This window comes from Bradysia coprophila (genome assembly GCF_014529535.1).
Source record: "Bradysia coprophila strain Holo2 chromosome X unlocalized genomic scaffold, BU_Bcop_v1 contig_173, whole genome shotgun sequence".
Classification (NCBI taxonomy): Eukaryota; Metazoa; Arthropoda; class Insecta; order Diptera; family Sciaridae; genus Bradysia; species Bradysia coprophila.
The window spans coordinates 6313662-6338340 of record NW_023503302.1 but is presented as its reverse complement, the minus strand read 5'-3'; the positions used below and the strand labels follow the sequence as shown (position 1 = coordinate 6338340).

At 33.7% G+C, this 24679-nt stretch overlaps 1 protein-coding gene and 1 long non-coding RNA gene across 2 annotated transcripts; one reads left to right on the top strand and one right to left on the bottom strand.

Moving 5' to 3' along the window:
* Positions 1–1433: 1433 nt before the first annotated feature.
* On the bottom strand, positions 1434–19422 carry LOC119068356. Its single transcript, XR_005086144.1, has 3 exons — positions 19361–19422; positions 16167–16168; positions 1434–1448 (listed from the first exon to the last, which is right to left on the bottom strand). It is a non-coding gene; the product is annotated as an uncharacterized LOC119068356 (long non-coding RNA).
* Positions 2715–18416, top strand: LOC119068355 (acyl-CoA desaturase). The gene is made up of 5 exons (XM_037171923.1): positions 2715–2992; positions 7544–7882; positions 12100–12305; positions 12369–12658; positions 17845–18416. The coding sequence occupies exons 2-5, from the start codon at positions 7556–7558 to the stop codon at positions 18054–18056; spliced, it is 1035 nt and encodes a 344-aa protein (XP_037027818.1). The 5' UTR covers positions 2715–2992; positions 7544–7555; the 3' UTR covers positions 18057–18416.
* Positions 19423–24679: the final 5257 nt, after the last annotated feature.

The following is a 24679-nucleotide window of genomic DNA, read 5'->3' as shown; positions in this document are numbered from 1 at the left end:
TTCATATAATGCCATACTGTCCGAAGCTCAAACTAACTGCTAGATCTCTCACAGATGTGAAACATACATAATCTGTTACTTCATTCGAAGCAACTTGTTCAGATTGATCAAGAGATCTTTTACTTCATTAATTTTAACATACTTTTTGCTTCTTAAGCAAACAGTGACCCAGAGTTCACGACTCATTTAACTGTCAATAGCTGCCAATAACAGATGTTATCTGTTGCTAAATCGTTGCACGGGCGATATGGCTTTAAATATGTTGTAAATACAGTATACAAATGCAATTACTTATAAGCATGAAAGCGGTCTGGAATAGTCTAATGCCAAAAAAACTCCCTTTTTGCGAATAGCTATGTATGTTTATGTAAACTACAAATCGGTGTTGAATCTCACCAAGCAAATATAGTCAACCAGACATTTTCCCTTCTAATTTCGATATAAAGAAACGAATGTATGAAATGCGTAACGACTATAATTCGTTGAACAGTACAAACAAATTATTTCACCGTAGGCAAACAATATACAGTCACTATAAGTGAATGGTCGTACATACAATTAATTCGTAACAGCTCGGAAGTTTATCTCTAAAGTCAAATGATTTAGAGCGCGTTGGCAATATAAATGGAAAAATAAATTTTCGGTGTGAATTTCTTTGATACCTCGAACATTCGATACCTTTTTGTCAAATAGCAAATTACCAACAAAATTATTTCAATTCAATACTTCTTTTGTATTCTACCTAACCTCCAGAAATAGAAAAGTGTGGCTTAAAACATTGGTGAGCTAATACCCAGAAGAAATCATAAAGAAAATTAAAAGGAGTCAATGGAACTAAATATAAAGAAGACACAACCAAAATTTTGGTCAAAAATTCATTAAAGTATCGTGACGCAATATATGAACAGCTCCTATAGTGCACATAATTGATTTGGGCAATACTCATCTGCTTTGTCTCATGAGTCTTTGAGAACCAGTACAGGTTAGAAATCAGGTACTTTGGTCAAGAAACGCGGTTTTGTTTAGATAAATATACCTTAACAACGTCTAAATTACTTCAACGCCTAAATGTAGACTCCGTGTAAGCTCAGTAACGATTGGTTGTTACTGAAAATAGATTCTGAAAATACCTGCATGAAGTGCAATGTTTTGATTTTTATTGGCGAAAGCAACAAAACAAATTTCAATTGATTCTCAACCGATCAGCAATGCGAAAGTCTTAAATGAATAATAATTTATTTAGAAGTCGTCAGTAATTTTAGTTCTTAGTTAGTAAATTCCTTTTCGTTCAGGTATACTTCCTTGATTGCAACTATAAGAAATGCATAAATAGATGAAAATCGCTTGTGGCTTCTTTAAATAATAATTAAGGGATTGTCTCCTTTCGAACTCGATAGAGCGTTTTGGCAATACTCTATCGAGTGTTTGTTTGCTAGATAGAGTATTGGCTTTGGGCATCTGTCACCTGTCACCCGCTCAAACCGACATAACGAAATACAAAGCCAGAGTGAATACCCCGTGGTTCAAACTCTAGAAAACAACGGCGAGGCCAATCTTTTTGTATGGATGTGAAACATAAAAGCTAACACACTCGAAAATGCATACAGTCGTAGCTGCTATGACACAACGTTTGTAAAGCTCCTTTGAATTGTTACCGCATACGCGTTTCACTGTATTAAGCTGCGAGCGCACTTACACCGTTTAGCTCTCTGTTTACGTTTTAACAATGGAAAGTGGGAGGAGCTTCCATTGTTCACTCGTAAACGGAGTGCTAAACGGCGTAAGTGCGCTCGCAGCCTAAGGCTACTTTTTATCAGAAATAAATGAATTGAAGCAAGCAATAACAGAGAGTTAAGTATGGTTGCGAAACTATCTTGGACGAAATCAAATCATCCCGACAAAGATCGGCAGGACATGTACTAAGAATGGATAACGATGGCAAAAATAATATTTGAAACTAAGAATATGATTGGAAACCACAAGAGAAGTAGACTCCAGAAAGGATGACTCGACACTGTAGAAGAAAATATGTTCAGAAACCAAAGGACATCAATTAGAGGTGGAAGATCGCCGGCAATAGAGAATTGTGTACAGACACTTAAAACTCATGTTGGATTAATAGCGATAAGAAGAATCATCCAGCAATAATCAAAGCTTTTCAAAGTCACTTTTTAGGTATTGTCGAAAATTTGAAATTCTTAATGTGAGTCTCAGTGTAGGTCATCGGCCTACCGCATACGTTTCTGATTTTTAGCCGTTTGTTCTATGCAAACTGTGAACTTTGCACTCGTTAAAGTAGAACCGAAAAATTCAAATTCAACTTCATTATAGACTTTGTGTAGTCATGCTGATATATCCCATACCAACAACATTTCCGTCTAGATACACACCTTATGTGCAACTGTACGTATCGATTCTACCTATATTGATTGATTTAATGATCTTCGACACTAATCGAATACATCAACGAAAATCAAAACTTCAAACCGAAGTCGATCGAAATATGAACGGAAAAAGCTTTCATCTTTGTCAAACACGGCTAGACTTTTCGTTTATATAAGCAATCACTAATATTACAATACGCCATAAGCTATATATTCGTTCGTTTCTGAAACCAACAAATATCTAGCCGAAAAGGAATTAAAATTGAATTCGAAAATGAATTTTAATTTTGAAGAGTCGAGGTTCCACAGTCATTCAATGGAAAAAATAATTTCAATTTATCGCGTTACTTGACATCGAAGAGTCATATTAGTCGGTTTGTCTGCCGTTGTCGTTGTCGTTGTTGTTGTGGGATATAAATTCGTTTCGTAAAAAAAACTATCGTACTTAACGTTTTATAATGGAATAAGTTTACTCAGACCGATTAAATAATTCGATTAAAATTAAAAACTTAAATTAAAATTGAAAACATAAAACCATTTTGGCGAACCCGTGGGCAAAAGACTTGCTAAGGCTGATTTTTGTTTTAATTGAATTTGAATTTTTGTAGGTAAGATTTCAGAAAAACTATCGTCTAAATCGAAACAACTGAAAAATAAAAATAAAAATTTCTAATTAAAGACCGCGTTGATTGCATATCATAAATACACAATTACACCCAACCTTTCATCATTAAATATATTTTTATTGATTTTTGATATTTGAAAAAACCTTTAATATTGAAAGTGTCGTCTGGTCGACGTACGTGTATCATTTGTGAAACGTTTTCATGATGATTTTTGCAATAATAATGAGCTCTGTGCGTCGTTGCTTTGTTTATTCAAACATTGAACTACGGCTTTCAGTGTGCATTTCAACAAAAAAAAAATTACACACAAAAAATCATTGTAACTGAAGAAGTTTAAAGCGCGTTAGAGAGTTTTTTTTGGTTTAATGACGACGGATATAATTCAATACCGTTGAATAGAACATATACAAAATCGGTATCACTTTGTGCCACATGGACTAGTTACATTGTATTAGCACCTCTTGATTGCTGGCTAAGTGACTTTCGTCGTAACAATTTGATATATTAATTAACTAACGTGCACAATGCGGCTAAAAGTGCAGTGTTTTCAATTTTCAAAATTATTTTTTTACACATAATACTAACAGGGTGTTTGTTTAACTAAATAAAAATTTATCTGATCGATGGATTTCCTGAATTGCATGTGAAACGTAATTAAGTCAGTGGAAATTAACGATCAATCATTCTTATCAATTGCAATTTGATTCTTTTGTCTGATCAGATGCATACTATAAAATTCTTGTACACATGCGCAACGCGAAACCCTTCGAAACTGCAGGCCGATGGGAACTTAGTCTGTTATGGTAGATAACATCGGATGCTGCGAAAGAATTTATTGCAGTGAAACCATTTTGTGATCAAAGTAAACTCACAAATGTGTTTTTAAGCAACAAGCATCGGTAACTGTCTTTTCGCCTTCGGCTCGGATATACAAACTCCACACTTGTCGAAAAACAACAGTTGCTATAGCATGTTGCTCAAAAGCACAATAGTGAGTTAGTGAGTATTTCAAAGTTGTTTCCGAAGTAATGAAGAACATAACAGCATCCAAATTATTGTTTATTACCTGTCCCAAGAGAAAGCGGATTTCAACTTAGGACAATGAAAAAAAAATTAGTCAATAATGTAATGGGTCATTTTCGCGATGGACAAACTGCTATGTAATGGTCCACTTTCGCATAGGGCTGGTAGTAAAATATGTTACTTCATTTGTCATACAAAATCTATCACTTCAATACTTTTATCATTCATGTCACTATACAATTTAACACACAGCTTATCAATTGTGCATGTCGTCGGTAGCAGATAATTAGCCTGTTTTGTAAGGTTATCCACATAACGACTTCGATTAATAACATTACCAATCGTTCCAATTATTTCTATTAATTCCATGAATGATTTGATTACATTGACTCATAACCCAATGAAGATTGATATGTTTTGCATCAAATTTGTCCTTTTTCCTTCATTTTATCGTTCCACACATAATCGCATAAGAGTATCTACTCTCTTTATATTTCTTCCACACACTCCACATGTACGAGTGAGAGTATTGACTATATTTACGTTTCTATTAACGTTTCTTTTGTTGACAACATGTGGAACGAGGTGGAACAAACAAAACTGTAGAATTCAAATCAAATCAAATCGTCTTATGTCACACTGAATAAAATTGGCCATCAACTGGGTGAAAGGTTTCTGAAAACACCCCAACCAGATGTAGTTCTAGAGAAATGGTTTCGCCGTTTGACGAATCTCTGATTTTAATTCGACATAATGTTGCTATTTGGCTGCTATAATTCTGCACATGGGAAAGTTTATCGGACTGTAGCATCTCCTGAAAAAAAATTGTTCGCCGTTGAGTAACAACCTTCGTGTAGGATACGCTTTTACTTGTTTCAAAACTCAGTTAATCGACAGTATTTCACCAGCTAAGAAACAATTAGCACTCGTGGTGTTACAACTGCAAGTCTGTACATTACATACCTTCGATGTTACTAAACGTATATTGTTGTGGTTGTATAATAATGATTAATAACAATTTCCAGTAATCGATGTGTTTAAACATAAATGGATGTAATAAAAATTTCAATTTCAACAAAATTCTTACTAAAAACGTAATGAATAATCGAAAATCCCATAATTAATGTAAACACGACATATCAGTGAACAATAGGTAGACAAACAGCGTTTTATAATACTTAACATCTACGAACATGTTTTTGTGCTAAATTTATCAACGTTAAATTGTTGTGTCGCTATATGATGTAGTTTTCCGATGTATGCATACAGAGTTCACATGCACTTACGTTTTATTCTATTTGTGTCTTCTAATTAACTTCTTTAATGACATAAAAATATCCAACTTCTCCTTATGCGCATCCATAATCTCCAAAATATTAACAATTAACGACAAAGATGTTTCCATTGTCAATGGTAATGATTCTTTATCATATTATACGTATGGTGATTTTGAGTATATATGCAATGGCCAAGAGTACAAAAAATGGCCAAAACAGGACTTTGAATCTGCAAGATTCTCCAGCAAAAAATACAAGATTTTCGATTTACTAAACTATCCAAAATTCGTTGCACCAACAATGTTATCATCACAGACAAAAATTAATATTGCCACCTTGGTTAGCTCACATGTTTTTTTTTCACATCAGGTCAGTGCTTATTTTAAGGAAGTAAAATTTAGATTGGCTTTTTCAGCCACTAATTTGAACAGATTTGTTTATGCTTCCTGGCAACAGAACTGGTCACGTACGGTTCTGCTAATTACTTAAACACGATATCAAAGAAATCTACATTGCTTTTACAGATTCTTTTCAATTGATTGTGTTGTTTATTTTCTCTTCCACTACACTGTGACTAGTACCTTCCTCAACAGAAACTTATCTATTTAACCGTAGCTAAGCTGGTTGTAAGACTATTGTCTTCGAAGTTTCTTGAGCCAACGAATTAACTTCATAACTTATTATTGCATAATGTTAACTGCTACGACAACGAAAGTATTTTTCAAGAATTTACATTCATCTGGAATAGGCCCTGCGATCAGACATATAAATATGTTCCGCTTCTTATTTATTTTACCCATAGTTGACATCAAAACCGTTGAATGAACCCACCAACATTTTTGTTTTGATTTACACCGAAAATCATTCGATTTTATCGTATCCGTCATATTAAAATATAAATGGAGACTGTAGTTGACAAGCTATAGGCTAACAGTGCCATCACAAGAGTTTGCATTCCATCACACATATATCCAATACATTAGATAAACAAACAAATCATCATACAGAGATCGTAGTGAATTCATTGTGAGAGAGTAAAACGAAATTATTTTTTTATGAATGGAAATCGGAAGCACCAGTGCTAAAGGTGTACAGCGTACATCGTGTGTTTATTCCTACCAATGATTTTCGAAGTTGGTATTTCTTTTCGTGCGTCTCAACGGCAGGGTAAATTATTTGCAATTTCAATTTGTTCATTAGTCTGATATTGTTCATTACGTCGTTGCACGTTAGAATCTCTTTATATTCAAGTTTATATATTTAATACATTTTATACTGGAAGTATACATAGCTCACTTCTACCATGTACGTATAAATCTGTGACAACATTCCGGAATAAGAAGGTGAGAATCTGAGAATTTCTATGTGACGAGCCTGAGTCGTAGATAGTCTACGCGACTAAAGTATAGCTCAAAGAAGGATCAACCGAGGATCACTCTAATTATTACTTGCAGCAAGTATGTTTTGCTTCCTACGCGTATGACATTTTTATCAGTGTTTCTTGCCTCGTTTTATGACTGTAATGATCTTTATAACCCAGGGACTATTTTTCTAAAAACATTTTCCCATATTTTCCTGAATTTTCATGCATTTTCCTGAATTTCCTAACATTTTCCTTCATTTATTTTTCGAAACTTTCCCAAAACAGTTTTTTGAGAAAATATTCAACAATCTACGAAAATGTGGGAACATTCAAGTAAATATGAGAAACTAATTTCTCAAAAACAGTCCCTGGGTTAAAGATTTTTCCAATCATTACAGTTATAAAAGGAATTGAATTTCGAAAATCAAATAGGCCCTGCATAATAGTCGAACTGGTTTTCCCATCGAATACTTTAAAAAAACGAAATGAAACCAAACTCAAATTTTGATTGGCACACGTTGAATTAGTTTGCTTGACGAACATTGAAGAAAAAAAAATCAAATGTGACGCAACAATAAGAAATAATTCGTTTAACGTTCTCGAATCTGTTCCATAAACTTGACTTTGAAATTTATTTAAAGTTTTTATTTATTTATTTATATTTATATAAAGTCAATTGTTATATCATATACCTCTTCATACTATCGTAAACATCTGTTCACAATCATGTTACGATTTCCTCATACAAAAAAAAAACAAAATCTGCAAAATCATTTAATTAACAATATTCCGCTTAATCATCAACCGCAGTGTGTTAATTAAAAAAAATAATAATTTTAATTTTCTTTCTTCTTCTTTTTTCGTTTCAAGTTTTATCCGAAAATGCCTGCAAAGGAAACAGAAGAATCCGAATCCCAGCCCACCGATGATCAAAATTCAACCGCTGATGTAGCCAAGCTTAGTACAAAACGAGATTCCAGTTGGCCATCGGTTCTCTTCTACATACATTTAAACATTCTTGGTCTGTACGGCATTATCGTGCTGTTCACAAACACATGCTTCACAACTGTGATATTTACATCGTTCCTGACATTAGTTGGAATATTGGGTGTTACATGCGGTGCTCATCGATTGTGGGCACATCATGCCTATACAGCTAATACATTCTTAAAAATAGTTTTAATGCTGAGCCAAACTATGGCTGGTCAGGTAATTGAAAATTGTTTTATTTAGTGTACATGCCAACCGCGTAGACTAGACAATTACGCTATGACTATACCATTTTCGTGTTTCGAATGGAAGCAATCAATATTAATGTACATTGTTAGCACTGTACTTGACTTCTATCCGGTCTACCCGACATGCCTCGTATGTCTAATCTATAGAAGACAACGTAATAGTTGTTCTAATTTCATCTTTTTTCATGACCTTGGAAAAGGTAAAAAGTATCAATTCAGGTGTGTAATCCTTCAAATCCTTGTTTAACATTCAAAGTGGTGCGATAAGCCGCAGCGTTCCAATAAATCTAAAAAGAGAACAAGCTGTGAATTCACTGTGCTTTTCTCTTAAATGAGCCATTCACTTTTTTCAATACGTTCAGCGAAAAAGTATTTTGTCGAGTATATAAAAGACCATAAATTGATTTTTATATTGATTGTACGCACCGTGACACATAGGTATGAGTATATGCGATTTATATTACTACTGCCGCACGTTTGTTATATTCAATATTATGTTAATTGAACTTTGACTTGAGGAATAGGTAATCAAAATTCGTACGAAAATTTCATTATATTTGAATTCTACATAACCCACAGGTTATTTAAAAATCGTTTTCTTTTCTGATTCGTCATTTCCGATTAGATTTGTATTATAAGAATGTGAAATTTATTAATTAGTTGGTCGAATTACAATAAAAGGCCGAGTCTAATGAAGCAAGCAGCTTGCATTTTACAATTATTATTTTTTTTTGTATTTGCAATTCTAAGTAGATTGCATGGCAAAGACATCCCAACGAAATTTTGGTTTTCGAAAGAATTTTCGGTAATTAAAATTTTTCCTTACTGACTCTTTTAATGGGTAGAATTCAGTACGCCTTGTAGTGGCAAGAAGCTCAACTGACTGTATACAAACATTTTTGTCGTTTGTCAATTTTATATTGATCAACGATCGATGAAATCAGACTTGAACCGGATTGGTTTGTATCAAAACTACCAATTTCATTCAGTCGACAGTTACAACCAATTCAAACGATATCCTGTTGAGGTAAAGAATCTAAGATAAAGTTTAAGTCGAAATTACATCTTCATGGTTATGATTAATTCAAATTAATCTGTCCCGTTCGGTCGTGTAAAATCATAGGACAAAAAGACAATGTTGAAATTGATTAATTGATTTAACGCTAGCATATATTCAAATCAATTAAGTCATCTGGTATCGACAATGAAGACCAAAATAAACGATGATTTCTATCTGTGGCTCTTATTTATAATGAAATGTATGCAAACGAAGTAACAAATTCTGTCACAAAAATTTAAAATGAGTTTAAACAATTGAAGTAGCAGATTTGATCATCCTTGCATGCCCTTGCTCGCCCTTGCTCATTTGTAATAACATAATGTTGATTCAAATCAGCCACTAATTAGTCATTATGTTTCGGAGAAATGAACGTTTAATAGTTATTTACATAACAAGGGATAAAAAGATGAAAAGTAGAGTTTTCGTGTGAATTTTGTTGATCTGAGGCGAAGACGGTCAATAAACACACAAAAACGAGACTTTTTATTTTTATCAGATTGAGTTTAACGCAATCTTGTTTTCCATAAGGTGTGTAATAAGCCACTTTCGACCGTAGGTTAAAGTAAACTTGTAGCAAATTTGTGGATGAAGTGATTAGTGATTACTTCAATGTCAATGCATGTATACGATCATTCAACTTTTCCAAAAAGGACTTCGTAGGGAGTAGATGCGTGATGTACTGTTCGATTTAGTACTTACATTTAATTTATTTAATCTCGTTCTCGTAATATTTTGTTGATTTAGTGCAAGCATTTACTCCACTTAGTCCAAGAAGTCCACTACTTATTCAGCTTATTACGACATAATTTTCTAAAATTATTTTTCTGTCAAATAAGCTATAGATCAAGGTGATCTACTATCGGAACTTCCAAATTGACTCTAGAAAAACCTGATTTACACACAACAGTATTCCTGTTTTTATTAGAACAACAACTCTAGATATTCACTTGTTCTGCACAAAAAAGTTCGTTGTTGTTCTAATTGACCTATCGTAAATTGTTCAACGATATGTTTTGATGTGTTGCAGACATCAGATAAACAACATGTTTTGTTTATTTTTTTTTTTTTCGAAGATCACTAACAAAAGTCATGCATTCCATTGAACAATCATTGTTTTCAAAAGCCCGTCTGACTACTTGTTGTTAATTAATTTATTTACTTTACCAATTCCTCTTTCAATACACATATACGTACGAACATACATGTTTGTATGTAATAATTGATTCGAATATAAACAACAAATTAAGAAATTAAATCGATTTTTAGCGCGATTTCTCTATTATCAACGAAGATCAGGTGGTAGGTTAAGCTTTTAGGTAGAATTTGTAAACGGATAGAGCCGCACTCAATGCAGTATCATATAAGTGTGGGGGACCGTTCATAAAACCTGTCGTAATTTTTCGAGATTTTCATATTTTTCGTCTCAATTTTCATCGTATCCCTTTAAAGATGACAGAATTTATGACTAATCACTATTTTATTAACTGAGGAATTTGTGTCGAGGGTATCGACATCATCATGTAATTAAGAAAATCATTCGAAAAACCCTATTTTACCGAAAAACAAAGTTCAATTAGGGATCCTTTTGAGGCTGATTTTCAAATTAAATGTAAAGAGCGATTCCGAAAAAAGCCGCTACTGTCATCGCTGTAGAATACAATTTTTGATCCCTTTCACGGTTCTTCAAGTAGAATGACTGAGTGTCATATTTGTGTTTTGTAGTAATCGTTTCTTTTGGTACCACAATGAAGCTAAAGCTGGTAGTATTAGTGTTACCTGGTTGTAGCTGGTAATGTCAGAATTTAAAAGAATGATGAGGAAGTTGCAGAAGTTCACAGATGCAGGGCAAATTATTGACAATTTTATTTACTGTAATTACCGATATTTACCCAAATTTATTGAAACTTAGCTAAAAGTCTTTTTCGGTCCATACGTAGCCAGTGGCTGCTGAACGAAAACCGAAAAAGAACATGGAAGTCAATGGAAGCTCAGGTTAGTTCTTGAAAAATTTAACTTAATAGGTGCAGGGCTTATTATTGCAAATTTTATTAACTGAAATTACCGGAATCATAAAACTTACTGACATATTTCTGACCAATACATTCTTTAAATCGATTTTTCACCATGAAGCCAAATGGAGAAAAATGTAGATCTGGTCGTGGTCTACATTTTTCTCCATTTGACACGGTAATTTCAGTTAATACAATTTTCAATAACAAGCCCTGCACCTATGTAGATAAATTTTTCAAGAACTAACCTGAGCTTCCACTGACTTCCATGTTCTTTTTCGGTTTTCGTTCAGCAGCCACTGGCTACGTATGGACTCCTCTGGAAAATGGGTTCGATTTCTGTCACGGTGGGGCTGAACGAAATTTAAATAAAATGGGCGGATTATCGGTATGAAAATGTTTTCTACTTTTCAGACCTTACAGTAAAACTCTGTCTTGTTTAGTCGGCGGGAGAGGGAAGTAGAACCGTCAGTCTTCTTAATCCAAAAATGTAAATATAGATCATAGACTACAACAACAATCTAGCATCAGATCAACCCTGGAAAATTTTTCCTAGAAATAAACCCAAAATATGGCGAAGGTCTTATCTACCCGGCAAAAACTCGAAATTCGCTGTTCGTTGGTTTTTACGTATAAATTCCACGCATATTCAACGTTCAACATAACGTTATTACTATTGTAGCCACAAAGTGAAATACTTTCCAATCATCTTACGCACTGCGATGAAATATGTATTATCTGTTCCGTAACTCCAAAATAATAACAGAAAAGAAACATTGAATGCCTTTTACAGAGCCAATAAGTAAATGTGTAGGTTGAACTATTTCTCTCTGAAAGTTTGAAAGACAAAAAAAATGGATACATATCTCGTTGTTCGTTATCTGACGCGTGTGTGTCGGCCTTATTTATGAAATTCAAATATTGTATTCACAACTGACACACACAATACCCAGAGTCAACAAAATATGATATAGCGAAAGACTTGACAAAAAAAAAAGCATTCAATCAATGCCGCAGGTGCGCTCTTTTAGCAATAACATGAACCACCGAAAAGCTTTTCGAATATATTCGTTTTTCGTCTTTCGATGTATTGAATAACACTTTCGATTTTATTTTTAGGGTTCAATATACGATTGGGTGAAGAAGCACCGATTACACCATCAAACATTTCGAACACCCAACGATCCATATTACAGCGAGAAAGAGTTTCTCGATGCTCATGTTTTCACACAAATCAGAAGTTTAAGTCCGCACCAAGAAGATATGCTAAGTCGCATCAACATGTCGGATTTGGAAGAAGATAAGGTGGTCATGTTCCAGAAAAGGTTGGTATTCCGTGGCTATCGTTGATTCTTTTTTTCATTATCTAATCGTACACTCGTTTTTAGATTCTACTGGATACTGTACTTCGTGTTCTTCGTATTGTTACCAATTAACGCACCACTTGAGTATTGGGGTGACTCTGTTCAAGCTGCTATATTTGTAGCATTTTCATTGCGCTACCTGATTGTACTGAATGTAGCATGGCTTGTCAATTCATCTCATTTTATCTGGGGACTGGATAAGAGATACAAGCCATCCGATTCAAATATGATATTTCTGGTTACTAAGACAAATTGGCCACAATACCATTATCTACTACCATGGGATTATCAAACTGGGGAGTTCGGATCTTACGGTAAGTATTTCTATGAAAAAATTGTGCGTCTCAGTTAGTTTCGCTCTTCGTCTCTCGATTTCTTCCTACACTTTTAACATTATTTTCACATGTTGTCAATCGAGCTAGGAATTTTGTTAATTGATTGCTACTGCTTAATGAAATTGTTAAGGGTATTTTCCGTCAATACCGATCTGTTGAGGAACAAGATTTAAGACTCAAAACTCTAGATTCAAGAAAGAATCGCAGCTTCATGCTTTATATTGGTCCTTCCTCTATTTCGCCAAACTGTTGAAAATTTGATCGCAGTTAACCGGCCATGCAGCACAATTGCAAGAGGCGGAGGTCTGCATTTTTAAACGCATATTTTACGACGATTTCCGCTAGGAACATTTTGAACGGGGCGGAAACGGATTTGTTAAACAGCTTTTCAGGCTCTATCGTCTGCAGCAAATTTTATTCGTTCGCCATAGAAACTCAGATTTTGAAAATTTACCATGAGCGAACCGAAGTTTCGGGGGTGCATAAAACAATCCGTTTCCGCCCTTTAAAAAATGTTGATAGCGGAGGCAGGCAGAAAGTTCCAATTTTAAAAAATATGGCCGTTGTTTTGTTCGTCATAAGAAAATTAATTTAACTTTTGCATAGTCTACGTCACTAGCAACTGATGCAATCAAGGGTAATCTGGTAATAATGAAATTATGAAAATTGATGTAAGTAGTAAAATGACCTCAGAACGTTCTGCTCGCAACGTTGCATTATTGACAATGAAAAGTGCTGATGCTCAATAACATTTGCATTCTATTGAATCGATTATTGTTCTGCGTGAGGCTTATTTCAAAGTAAGAAAGTATATAGCGCATTATAAACAAACGAACATTTGCCGAAGAATGTAATTCACATACCTATGCAGGCAGAGTGAGACTATAGGGTTTTCAGGTCTAAATTATGTGCTACATTACGGTGTCGTTTGAAATTCTTATTTTAATGAGTTCGAAATTTTTAGCACATTAGTTTCATAGACCAGTAATCCACGGCACTTTGAACCCCTCATAGTGCCGAGGCTTGAAACCTTTGCCAAATTGTTTTATAACCCGACTCGAATAACGTTTGTTGTGTGACTTTTGTTGTCTAGCGCTACAAGGGCTGGAACGGGTAGCCCTAGTGCAATTGCACATCGTAGAAAATCAAAATTGGGGTAAAAATTATAGTATTCAAGCAAAATGACGACTATGTGTTAATTCACATATTATAAGAGCTAAACTGTTCTATTGTAGTAAGCCCGATTCCGCAGTACTTTCCGTCATCCCATACAACAGGTTACAAATCCCAATCAAAATTTTTTCGTCTGTTACATGAAGTAGATGTCTTACAGTTACAATCTGGACATAACATTGAGAACAGCACAGACTGACTGAGCAAATGAAATCTTATTCAACCTATTTCGACTGAATTTGTATAGTTGAAGTTAAAGCTAACAACAGGAATACGATCTTTAGATTGGCAGCGTGGTCTCAGATTAATATAAGTCGAAAGCTTCACCGTAGAAAGCTCTAGTTAACAAAAATCATAAGATACCACATCAGTTTACTGTTTACGAAATAGCCTATTCAACAATAGCGAAGCAATTTGTCTCCAATACTGCGACGTAAACAATAATATAAATATCATTGACTGTTACAACACCCAAACGTTGTTTCGATGGAGTCCGTTTGGCTATTATGTATTCTTTTTATGTAAAGAGGTTATCTCTATTTGTTGAATGAATGGAAACATAATCATTGTGAATTCACATCACAACACTTTCGCCTCTTTCGTGAATGAATTTCGTCCACTGCTGAGCGATCTGTTATTCTGTCTGGATCGATAATAATAATTTATGCGGCGCGGTTTTCTTATCGAATCGTGAGTCAAATTTGATACAGGTTCATCGTTAAACGAAGCGGTATAAATGACTAAGACGCTCGATTTTTTCCGTTTGTTAGTCGGGGGTCTGTTTCTTTTCTCGTTCAAGTTGCGGTATTGTATAAATACCTTCAGCTGTAGAGGGATTAATAGAAGTACGAAATATAAAAAAGAGGACTAAAAGAGCTGCGCCTTTATCACGACTAAACTAATTCAGCCAGGGAAGAGTTCCGCTCGTGAACCACACAAAACTAAATGAAAACTAAGAATGAATTAAGAGACCCATGAGGGATTCTTTTGAAAATCCACCTATCAAAATCGGACCCATTTCATCTGGGATGGATATATACATGGTTTGAAAGGTCTTTCCCAGTAGACCTCAAAACAGGCCTCACACAGTCTCGAGCCACACCTGGTTGCTGGTGGAAGATCTCCGAAGTTGGAAAAATAGTGTTTTTTATCAGAATTTTTTGGCCGTTATAAATGATCATTCCAAGTGAGAGTGGGCTCGTTGGAAAGCTGAGCTTAAGTACTTTCGGGTCATGCCTAGTTTGATTAGATTCATTGATATATGTTTGCAAAAATTTGCAAGAATTTTTTTTCAAAATCTGTGTGAACTTTAGACAGGCCTGGGCTGGTACTGATGACGCTTAATGTGAACCTAAGATGCTAGTCGTAACATACATTGTCTAAGCTTTTCATTGATATCTCATATGCAGTGCGATTGCCATTCGAATGCCATTCGCTCATATTTTTCCGTCGTTCGCTCCATTCATTCGCTCATATTTTGCCTTCACTGGACAACATTTTCCTGTCATTCCCTCATAATTTGGATTCGTTCATTCCACTCATTCGCTCCTATTTCCCTACATTCGCTCCAATGGCGAATGCAGTCTGTCCCACCATTCGCTCTTGTTGTTTCCTACTCGACATAAAGTCTACTTTATGTATCTGTTTTTCGCGCTAGCAGATGAAGAAATTGTTGTCTGGTGAATTAAACAAAAATGTTGTTGTGCCAATGATACAATATCATTTGCATTACGTGTGAGGGTGACACAATCACAGATGATTGTTTATCCTTTACATGAGTGATATTTCCTGTTAATACCAATTATTCAACTTTTTTTCTTTTTCACTCAAATTTACACTAAAAATTGAGGAGTCAAAAGAGCTCTACGAAACCCATGAAATTTCCCGTATAAATTGGCAAAGTTCTGAATTTGATGAATTTTACATGCACCAGATAATTCATCAAATAGCGTTCTTATCCTCTGCTTCGACTGCATCTCTATATGAAAGCGTCTGTCTGCTGTGCATTCACACATTTTACAGCCTAAGACAATGCCTGTTCCATCCACATGCGTTCTTTAAAAAGGGAAAGTGCAACTCAAGTCAATTTTGTACATTTTGAAAGTCGATCATTTCAATATAAATTAGGCACTTAGGTATTACAATCGGCCAGTCATCTTCATCTAATCTATCATGTAGCGAAATCCACTCAAAAACAAAAGAAAATCTGTGTGTTGTTGAATATATTTGGAGCTGGCATACCTATCGAATTTGTACTGTATCTTATTACTGCATGTACCTGTAGTACCTGTCTGTTACATATTATGGCATGTACATCTCAAATTTTACAGTATGAGATGTTGTATTAAAGTTGGGGTACAACATAGGGAAATTTGAATCGAGAGTTTAGTGACTTTTTCTCAGTGTGTGGCTGAAACTAATGAAGTAAAAGATTTTTTTATCAGATATATATTAGAAAATAGTTGAAACAAATAAAGTGACAGAAGTAATGATTATATATTTGGCGTTTGTGAAAGGTGTCTGAAATATATTGAAAATTAAGTTACATTTTCGCCTTCATTTTCCCTAAGTATAATAAAAAATGTTTTTCTTTTCGTTGACAAAGAACCATTTCATCAACAAGGTCAGTGTAAAAAAATGTGATGCATTTTTTATAAAAATTATTCAAATTTAGCAATAAAGCGTTTTTAATGTATGCATGTTTGTATGACTAACACAGTCATGACTACACGAACTGATTACTTAAGCCATTTTTTTTAAATAAAATTTTCTACAAAAGTTGGTCATTTAAACAACACTCTTTAACTGTCACACCACTTCACTTCCAAATTTCAATGCCTGAAGCAAATCCGAGTGTTTTTTTTTTGCTCTGGGTATATCTTAGGCTTTTTTTGTGGCCTCTCGACAAGCCAACATCAATCATTTTCGTCTAAAACGATTTATCCGAAAACTCGTTTTCACATAATATACATATAATTGTTACAGCGTAAATGAAATTACATCAAACATCAAACGGAAAAAAAATTAGAAAAAAAAACAACAACAACAAAACACTAGACGATATAATGGAATAGAAGGTGTATGTCGAAATTAATAAAAATTTGAATCTGTTTGTTTGCTGATCGTAAACACTATGTGTGTGTATGTGTTTCTGCACACTTTTTTAACACATGAAGAAAAAATATTTCTTTATCGACAATGTCATGTACTTTAATTGGTTAGTCTAAGCAAAATTAAGTTTTTTCTATCATCTAAGTTGTTTTCCCAAATCGATTTCTTTTATCCTTTATTTCTTAAAAAAGCGAGGGGTAACTCACTGTAAAATCGACTAAACAGAACTAATCAATATACCAGAATTTCCAAGATATTTTGTCGTCGTTTTAATTTGTCGATAATATTATTAGTCGCTATTATGATTCACAAGCTTTCTCAAAGCTTAACAGTTTTTGCGTTTCTTCAGAATAGCTTCAACAGAATCCCGCATGTTATTGAATGTTCAGCGATGAAACAATATGAAAGCTTACTTTCATTTTGTTTATGATTCGCTTTATGTGCACATGCAAAAAGGTATGACTTAACTGTTCTAAGTTGATTCCTAGAGGTCGATTATTATCTTGCTACTGTCGCCACGGCCAGACCTGACGAGAGGTGGTGTTTTTGAACAGTACTTTCAAGTAAACGTTTTTTCAAATTTTTGTGAATTGTCTCGGTTTCAATTAATTTGAAGAAAGTTCGCGAAAATTCGAGAAAACTTCAGAAGATCGAAACAATCATGAAATTTCTACCGATTGAATTTATTTTTTGTGCCTGTGTGAAAAACCGACTCAAATGTCTCTGCATAATGTCAAAACAAAGCTGTGATCATGAGTATGTAAGACACCCCAGAGGTTGCTTCCATTGTTATTAACTTCATTCCATACCCGAGTATGTCACCCCTCGTTAAACCGATTTTTTTTTGCTCGAACTCTGATTTCTGTTTTAATCAATTCCAGGTACCGGCTGCTCAACCGCATTCATTCGAGTATTTGCTGCTCTAGGCATTGCTACCAATTTACAAACAATGACATCGGATGCTGTGAAAACTGGACTCATCCGAGCCGTTGACACTAATCGACCAGTTATTGATTGTCTTACGGAAGCTGGCCGTGAAGCATTGGAAAACATTCCGGATGATCACTATTTGACCAAAGATAGATACAAGTAAAAATTTGTGTCTTGGAAAGCGTACAGAAATTTTAAAACCATAATTTTCGTTTTATTTATTGTAATTTGTAATTGTTTCCCTCTTTTTTATGTTTTTGTTATTCTCAGTTCTCTTTTTTTTTGTTTTTCGTAATTAAACCACTTTCAACGCCATATAATAGTACTTTGTAATGTTTAATAATCTGAGTAAGGAATTTTACTTTTACGTCTTATAAGCTTTTTTTACTTAAGTAATAATTGATTTTGAACAAAAAATTTGCAATTTTTAAAATTAGTTGATTATTGGATAGACTTTGATAATCGACAGTTATGATTTTTTGATGTTATTGGTATAAATAAAGGAAATTGACAGTTTGATAAACAACTTTTTCATTCAACGATTTGCCTTGTAGTGGGTGTAGTGACACGGGGTGAAAAAGGCTCCAGATAGTCACAATATTAACAAAACAATTTCCTGTTATGACATTACAAGGCTATTTACCAGAGTGAAGTTATTTCATCAGAAAACAAAGCGCAAAGATGAAGTACTGAAAATTGTTCCGTTTACTCCAGACTACAATAAGAAAACTTGGCGTCCGTACGATTCGCACAAAATCTGTGGCCATTCAGCACACTAAAACTGCTGCAACTACAACAATATCTATGTTCTGTTGAACGCTAACACATCCGTGATCGATATTGCTGTTCTATATGTTTGAAAAAGGATTCTGGTGGAAAGATATCATTTTAAAAGTAAACTAAAATTCAGCATTCAAAAAAACGCCCAAATGTATGCTTTTCAGCAAAGCATCGGTGCATAACTAAGCAATCAGTCAGCCGAATGGCTACAGTCGCTGCTTTGTATTCAGAAAAGTTTTGGTGTCGAGGGTTTGAATTCTGGTCAATGCAAGATTTTTATTTATAAAAATTTAGTCTTACACTGAGAAAAAAAGATTACGTTTGACACGTATAAAGTGTGGTAAGGAAGTTATACACCAGACACGTATGTGTGCTAACGTCTTGTATAAAATACGAGTGGCATGTTTCTTACCTTAGCCATCGTATATTATACAATGACTATGTATGGAAATACGTCTCGTGTGTAAGTACGCATATGTGTCTGGTGTATAACTTCCTTACCACACTTTATACGTGTCAGACGTAATCTTTTTTTTTCAGTAATCTGTAGGGTGCGAAAAATAGTACATTTTGTTACGAGTGATGAAAAGTTGAATTTTTCGGTATAGTCGTAAGGTGTACCGAAAAGTTCACTTTTATTAAGGAGTCACAAACGACGATTTTTGCGCTTGAAAACTGAAATGAGACGAAACCACAACAACATTAACAAAGAAATCACTCTACAGTCATTGCAACAGCAAAGCATGCACGCTCGATCGCGACCAGAAAAATATATATGAAAATTCATTTTAGGCCAGAGATAGCGCCTTCGAACTTTCTTTGCCGCAAAAACCTTACTGAGAAGTACAGAAACATTGAACTTTTCGATCATAGTTTGCTTGTCGAAATCCGTCGAATTTTAGTCTTCAGGCGCAAAAAAGTTCTAATTTCATTGCGTGCGCAAAAAAAGGTCGTATTTCACTGTGTCCGAGAATACAGTGAAATAAATACCTTCAAAACGACATTAAATGGATGCATGGAAAGGTGATGATTATGATCCGGAATTGCGAAAAATCAGTATCAAAATAATGTGCTGCATGTATTGTACCATTTAAAAATGGTTTGCTCATATACTATTGAAAACAATGATGTAAATAATCGGTTAATCATGCGAAGTTTTCTCTTGTATATATATTATAATTAAAGTTAAAGAGATTCTGTACCAAACACTAGATAACACCACACTATCAAACAAGTGAAGTAATAGATTTAATTATGGTTTTTTCTTAATAGGTTGAACTGCCCACCACATTACTTACAGTTGTTCGGATATATTTTTTTAACTACTGCAAAACATAGGCTACAAAATTTGTAGTACAAATTAAAATCGACTTTAATTAGTCTTACGTAAGGTAAAGTCACAAGTCGTCTTTCAAGTACCTAACATTTAGTACATAATATTTCCATATATTTTCTGAACTCTTCGGAATTATGACTTTGAATTAAGTTGAGGGGCAATTGGGGTCACACCTTTTGAGGAAAAAGAATTGCCATATAAAAAGGTAACTATCAAGAGAAAATACTTCAAAAATATGTAATTGGTGGCACACAATTTCAGACAGTGAGGCCATTGGAATTAACAATATTTCATCTCTCTAGAATTTTTTTAACAGCAGTAGTAGAAACATGTGAGCCAAAACAATTACAGTTAATGACAGTGTCTTCGTTTGGGTTAGCTGATTTACCACTGATCACACACAAATTGTATGCGAACCAGTGCCTATTTTTGTGAAAACATTTTCCCATATTTTCCTAATCGCAGCTTAGCCTTAAGGAACTAAAACTTAAAGACTCCGATGAATCGACAAAAAGACTGCTCTAACATTTCGGAGAGTATTTATGTACTTCTCGCACCTTAAAATATTAATTAAATTTCGAAACCACTATCCTACACAGGTTTTTCATTAGGTGAAAGATTGCTTAAAGTTTTGGTGTTGTTATGCACCAAAACGAAAACTTTTTTTTTTATCGAAAAGCTTCAGTTTTGTCAGAAGTACATTTAGATTCAAATGTTATAGCTTTGATTATACCAAACACAGCAACAATGTTCATGAAATTGATTGGAAACAATTTTGAATTTTCGGATCGAATTATTTATTGGCACGATCATCATAATCAGCCACCTTCATTGAATCAAAATGCTTAATTTGGCTTGGACTTACCACTAGAGTGCATTATTAAAAGTAAAATTTCCAAGGTAATTATGAATTTGATTAAGAAACGAAACGAAAATAAACAGTTCCCATTATCATAAATTAAATTTACAAAAATTGTGTTTGCACATTTCATCGAACAATTAAACGCCTATGCTCAATAATGATAAGCGTCGGTTTTGGAAAAGTCCCGTCTTACATAGAGATGATGATTTTGACCAAAAATTTTGATTTTTTTTCTCATTCTTAATTTATTTTGGATTACGTGAAGATGAAACGAAAAAAAAAATAGAAATCTAATAACAATAACATAAATTCGAAGCTTCAATTAACGTCTGTCCTTTTTGGGACATATTTATATGATACACAATCGATCGCATGTATTTCACAAATTTTTGTAATCGAAGGTCGACTCTAAGATACAGAAATTTTTTGGTTTAGAAATCTTCAAATATTGAAGATAATTAGCAGAAAAAATCTTGGGCATAGTTTAAAATTCTCATTTATTGATACTTTTAACGTGACGCACAAAGCGATTCATTTATAAATTGTTGTCCAACTACTTAAGACCATAAAATCACTCACCAGAATCATTTTCATCTCCAGCATCAAATTTCGATTGGTCAACTCACTTTTTCTCAGTTATATTTAAAATACATTTTCGACAACATTCGATTGGTATACTACATGTCCAATATTATACGATTTACATGCAAATGAGTGTTTTCGGTACGACCATATCCAGTTGAGTTCTGTTACTTCGGTGGTAATTTATTGTTAAAATTTTTGTGGAAATTCAACATAAAAATGTAAATCGAAAAATGGATTTGCATACTCTACTCAATATGTATAGCTAATTAACTATTGCTTTTTGTGTAGAAATCTTTTTACAATAACAATAACAATTTTTAGTTATTAAATCGATTCGGATGTCAATACGGCTCAATAAGACTTATTTGGATATCATTTGAGAAGGAAATTTCCTCATTTTAAACTCGTGTTATCCATTCAAGTTGCATAATCATTAAGAAAGAAATTAAAAAAAAGACCAGCAAAGGTGTGCGATGTTTGAAATGATAAAGCAATTAAAAATTTGAACAAGCTACAAAGACTGTCAAGGGTATTTTGTTTGCTAGAAGTTATAACATTATCAGACACCGTTGTAGCAAGGATCATTTGATATTTTCCATACTATATCCACTTCTGACATATGTGAAATTGAAATTACGACTCTTGTATTCTCTTCCAGAAAACATCCTCATTATATTGTAAGTATTGAAAAACTTTCAAAAGATCGGACCAGGTATTGCAAAAAATGAATTTAACAAATGAAGTAGCAGATTCTGTATTTAAATAACTAGATAACAATTGAAACAACAAAAGCAACATGAGCAAAGCAATTTGTCAAAAAGTTTCAATTTTTTTAGAAAACATAGACCAATTTTTGGCATATTATCCAATTTTAAGAGGAATCTTTCGTTAAATATTCTTTAAGCTCGCTAATCTTTCACAGACCAATATTATTGTCGAAACTGTTAGTTCATTAGTGTCAACATGTTAATTACCTTTGAAGTCCCTATCGATAACAGATGACTTGGTAAACTGCAAGAGAAGTGCTCTTAATGACAGCCATACCTTTGTTTAAGCTCCATAAGTAATGCCGAAAAGATTATTTTTTTCAATGTTAACGTCTGACAGAATTAGGAAAGGTTACAAGACTTGCGCTGTTCGGAGTTTCAATATTTGCATCGTCTCGTGAGTTGAATTAATGAAATAAATTAAACTGGCCTGTAATTTGAGTTATGATTTGCAATTTATCAACCACCTCATTTCCCTTCGCAAAAGAATCGTTATATAAAAAAAAGTTGTAAAAAGGTTAATAATTTGTGCGAAGTCAATTAAACCGAGTTAATTAAACGTTGAGCCGAGTAACACACAGAGATTCATTTTTATGTAAAACCTCAGAACCAAATATTGACCCATTACTCTGTAATATGTAATTATTAACAAACCAAATAATGAACCGCATCGACAACACACATCTTACATGCGCATAATACTTTTCGAAACATGACAATGCAAATTCCATCATCATCATCATCATCACGTCATTCATAAGAGTTTGTAAAACTGAATATTGTTGTGTTTGGGCTTGCGGTTGAAAACACTTTGTGGTAAGAAAACTTGGTTGAAGAGAAAATCGTTGAATAACACCGAATGTGTTGATGGATTGGGTTAATCGTAAATTTGTTCGCACTTTTTTTTTAAGAAATCGTTACCGCTCTGTCAATAATTCAATTAGGTCGAATCAATGCAAAAATCAATAACGATAAGTTGGTGTTAAAAATAGTCAGCAATTTTTATGAATTCTTCGTTTTACTGCACAGAGAAAAATCCTGGATTAAACCGTTAGGCTTTCGAAAGATTCGAAAATTTTGGATACTATTTAATACTTTGGTTCACGTCGTCAATTGGAGATCCAAATATAACCGCATCCCACCAATAAATAAAAATTCTTCCTAAAATCATTTAGAAATTTCTATATACAATTATCAAATGTAAAGCTTGTGCAGAATCAGCAACAGCTGATCTCAAATGTCTCACTGTCATTTTTTTCAGAGAATGTCATTGTGAATTTGCAATGACACAATAAAATTCTCAGAAAAATTTGACAGTCAGACATTTGAGATGTCGTTCACTGAATGATTTAAGTATGATTTCGATTCAACAAAAAGTACTCCGTGAGAGAGCAAGCTGTCAAGTAAACAAAGCAAAAATTTTAAAAATTCAATTTTGTCTCTCACACTTTTTGGTACTTTTTTGGTAAGTCTTACTATTTTGCTGTATGACAACAGATTGCCCGACTTTCTATCAAATCATTTGTTTTTAACGAAAGGAGGAGATGGCATTTGTATCGAATTTTCGTGCCACCGCACATCTGATTCTGTTATAAATGACATTACCTCCACATTATCTTTACCTTGGTTGTCACTACGATCACTCATGTGTGATTGATTCAACAAATGTGACCATTTTTTAGTGGAAGTCCTTGGCAATAATCTCATAATTTTGTTTTTAAATTGAATCTTGTAATTAGCTTAATTAAATCATTTTTTTTATCTTCACCTATGTTTGGTGGGGTTGAAGTGACATTTTTATTACAACTAATTTTAGTAACTGAATTTAGTCCAATAAATCGTATCATATTCGCTGTAGTTAGAAAGCTTAAATTTACAAAATAAAATAAAAATTTTGTTTATTTAAAAATTCCGCATTCTTCTGTTAGTATTCGCTAAAATTCACTTTCTGTGACTTGGTTTATGCGTTTATTTTGCATCGATAATTTAAAAAACGAATAAAGAAATAAACTTTTTTTTATTTTTTAATATTCCATTTCGTGTGATGATAAATTTTTTTCAAAGAATAAGTTCTGTCCCGAAAAGATTTTGCTTTGTGAACATTGTGTTCGTCATATCGAACGTATCATTTTATAACTTAGTCTCTGCTCTGAAGTCAATGTAACAATGTGGTTTTTTGTTGTGGCACGACATTCTGGCAACAAAGTACAAATCTGTCTTCGTATGAAATGAAAATTTTGTGACATTGAACTTTGTGTGGGAGTGTGAGTGTGTGACACTATACGATATGCCATTATTTTCTCATTGAGGCTTCTCGGATGTCTTATGCGAGTTGAACTTAAATTAAAGGCTCTGTAACGCCTGAAAAATACTTATGAAAGGGCTCACATCAGATAGGAGACTTGTTCTACATACTGTTTCATAACAGTCTCAATTAAAAATGTCCACAGACCATA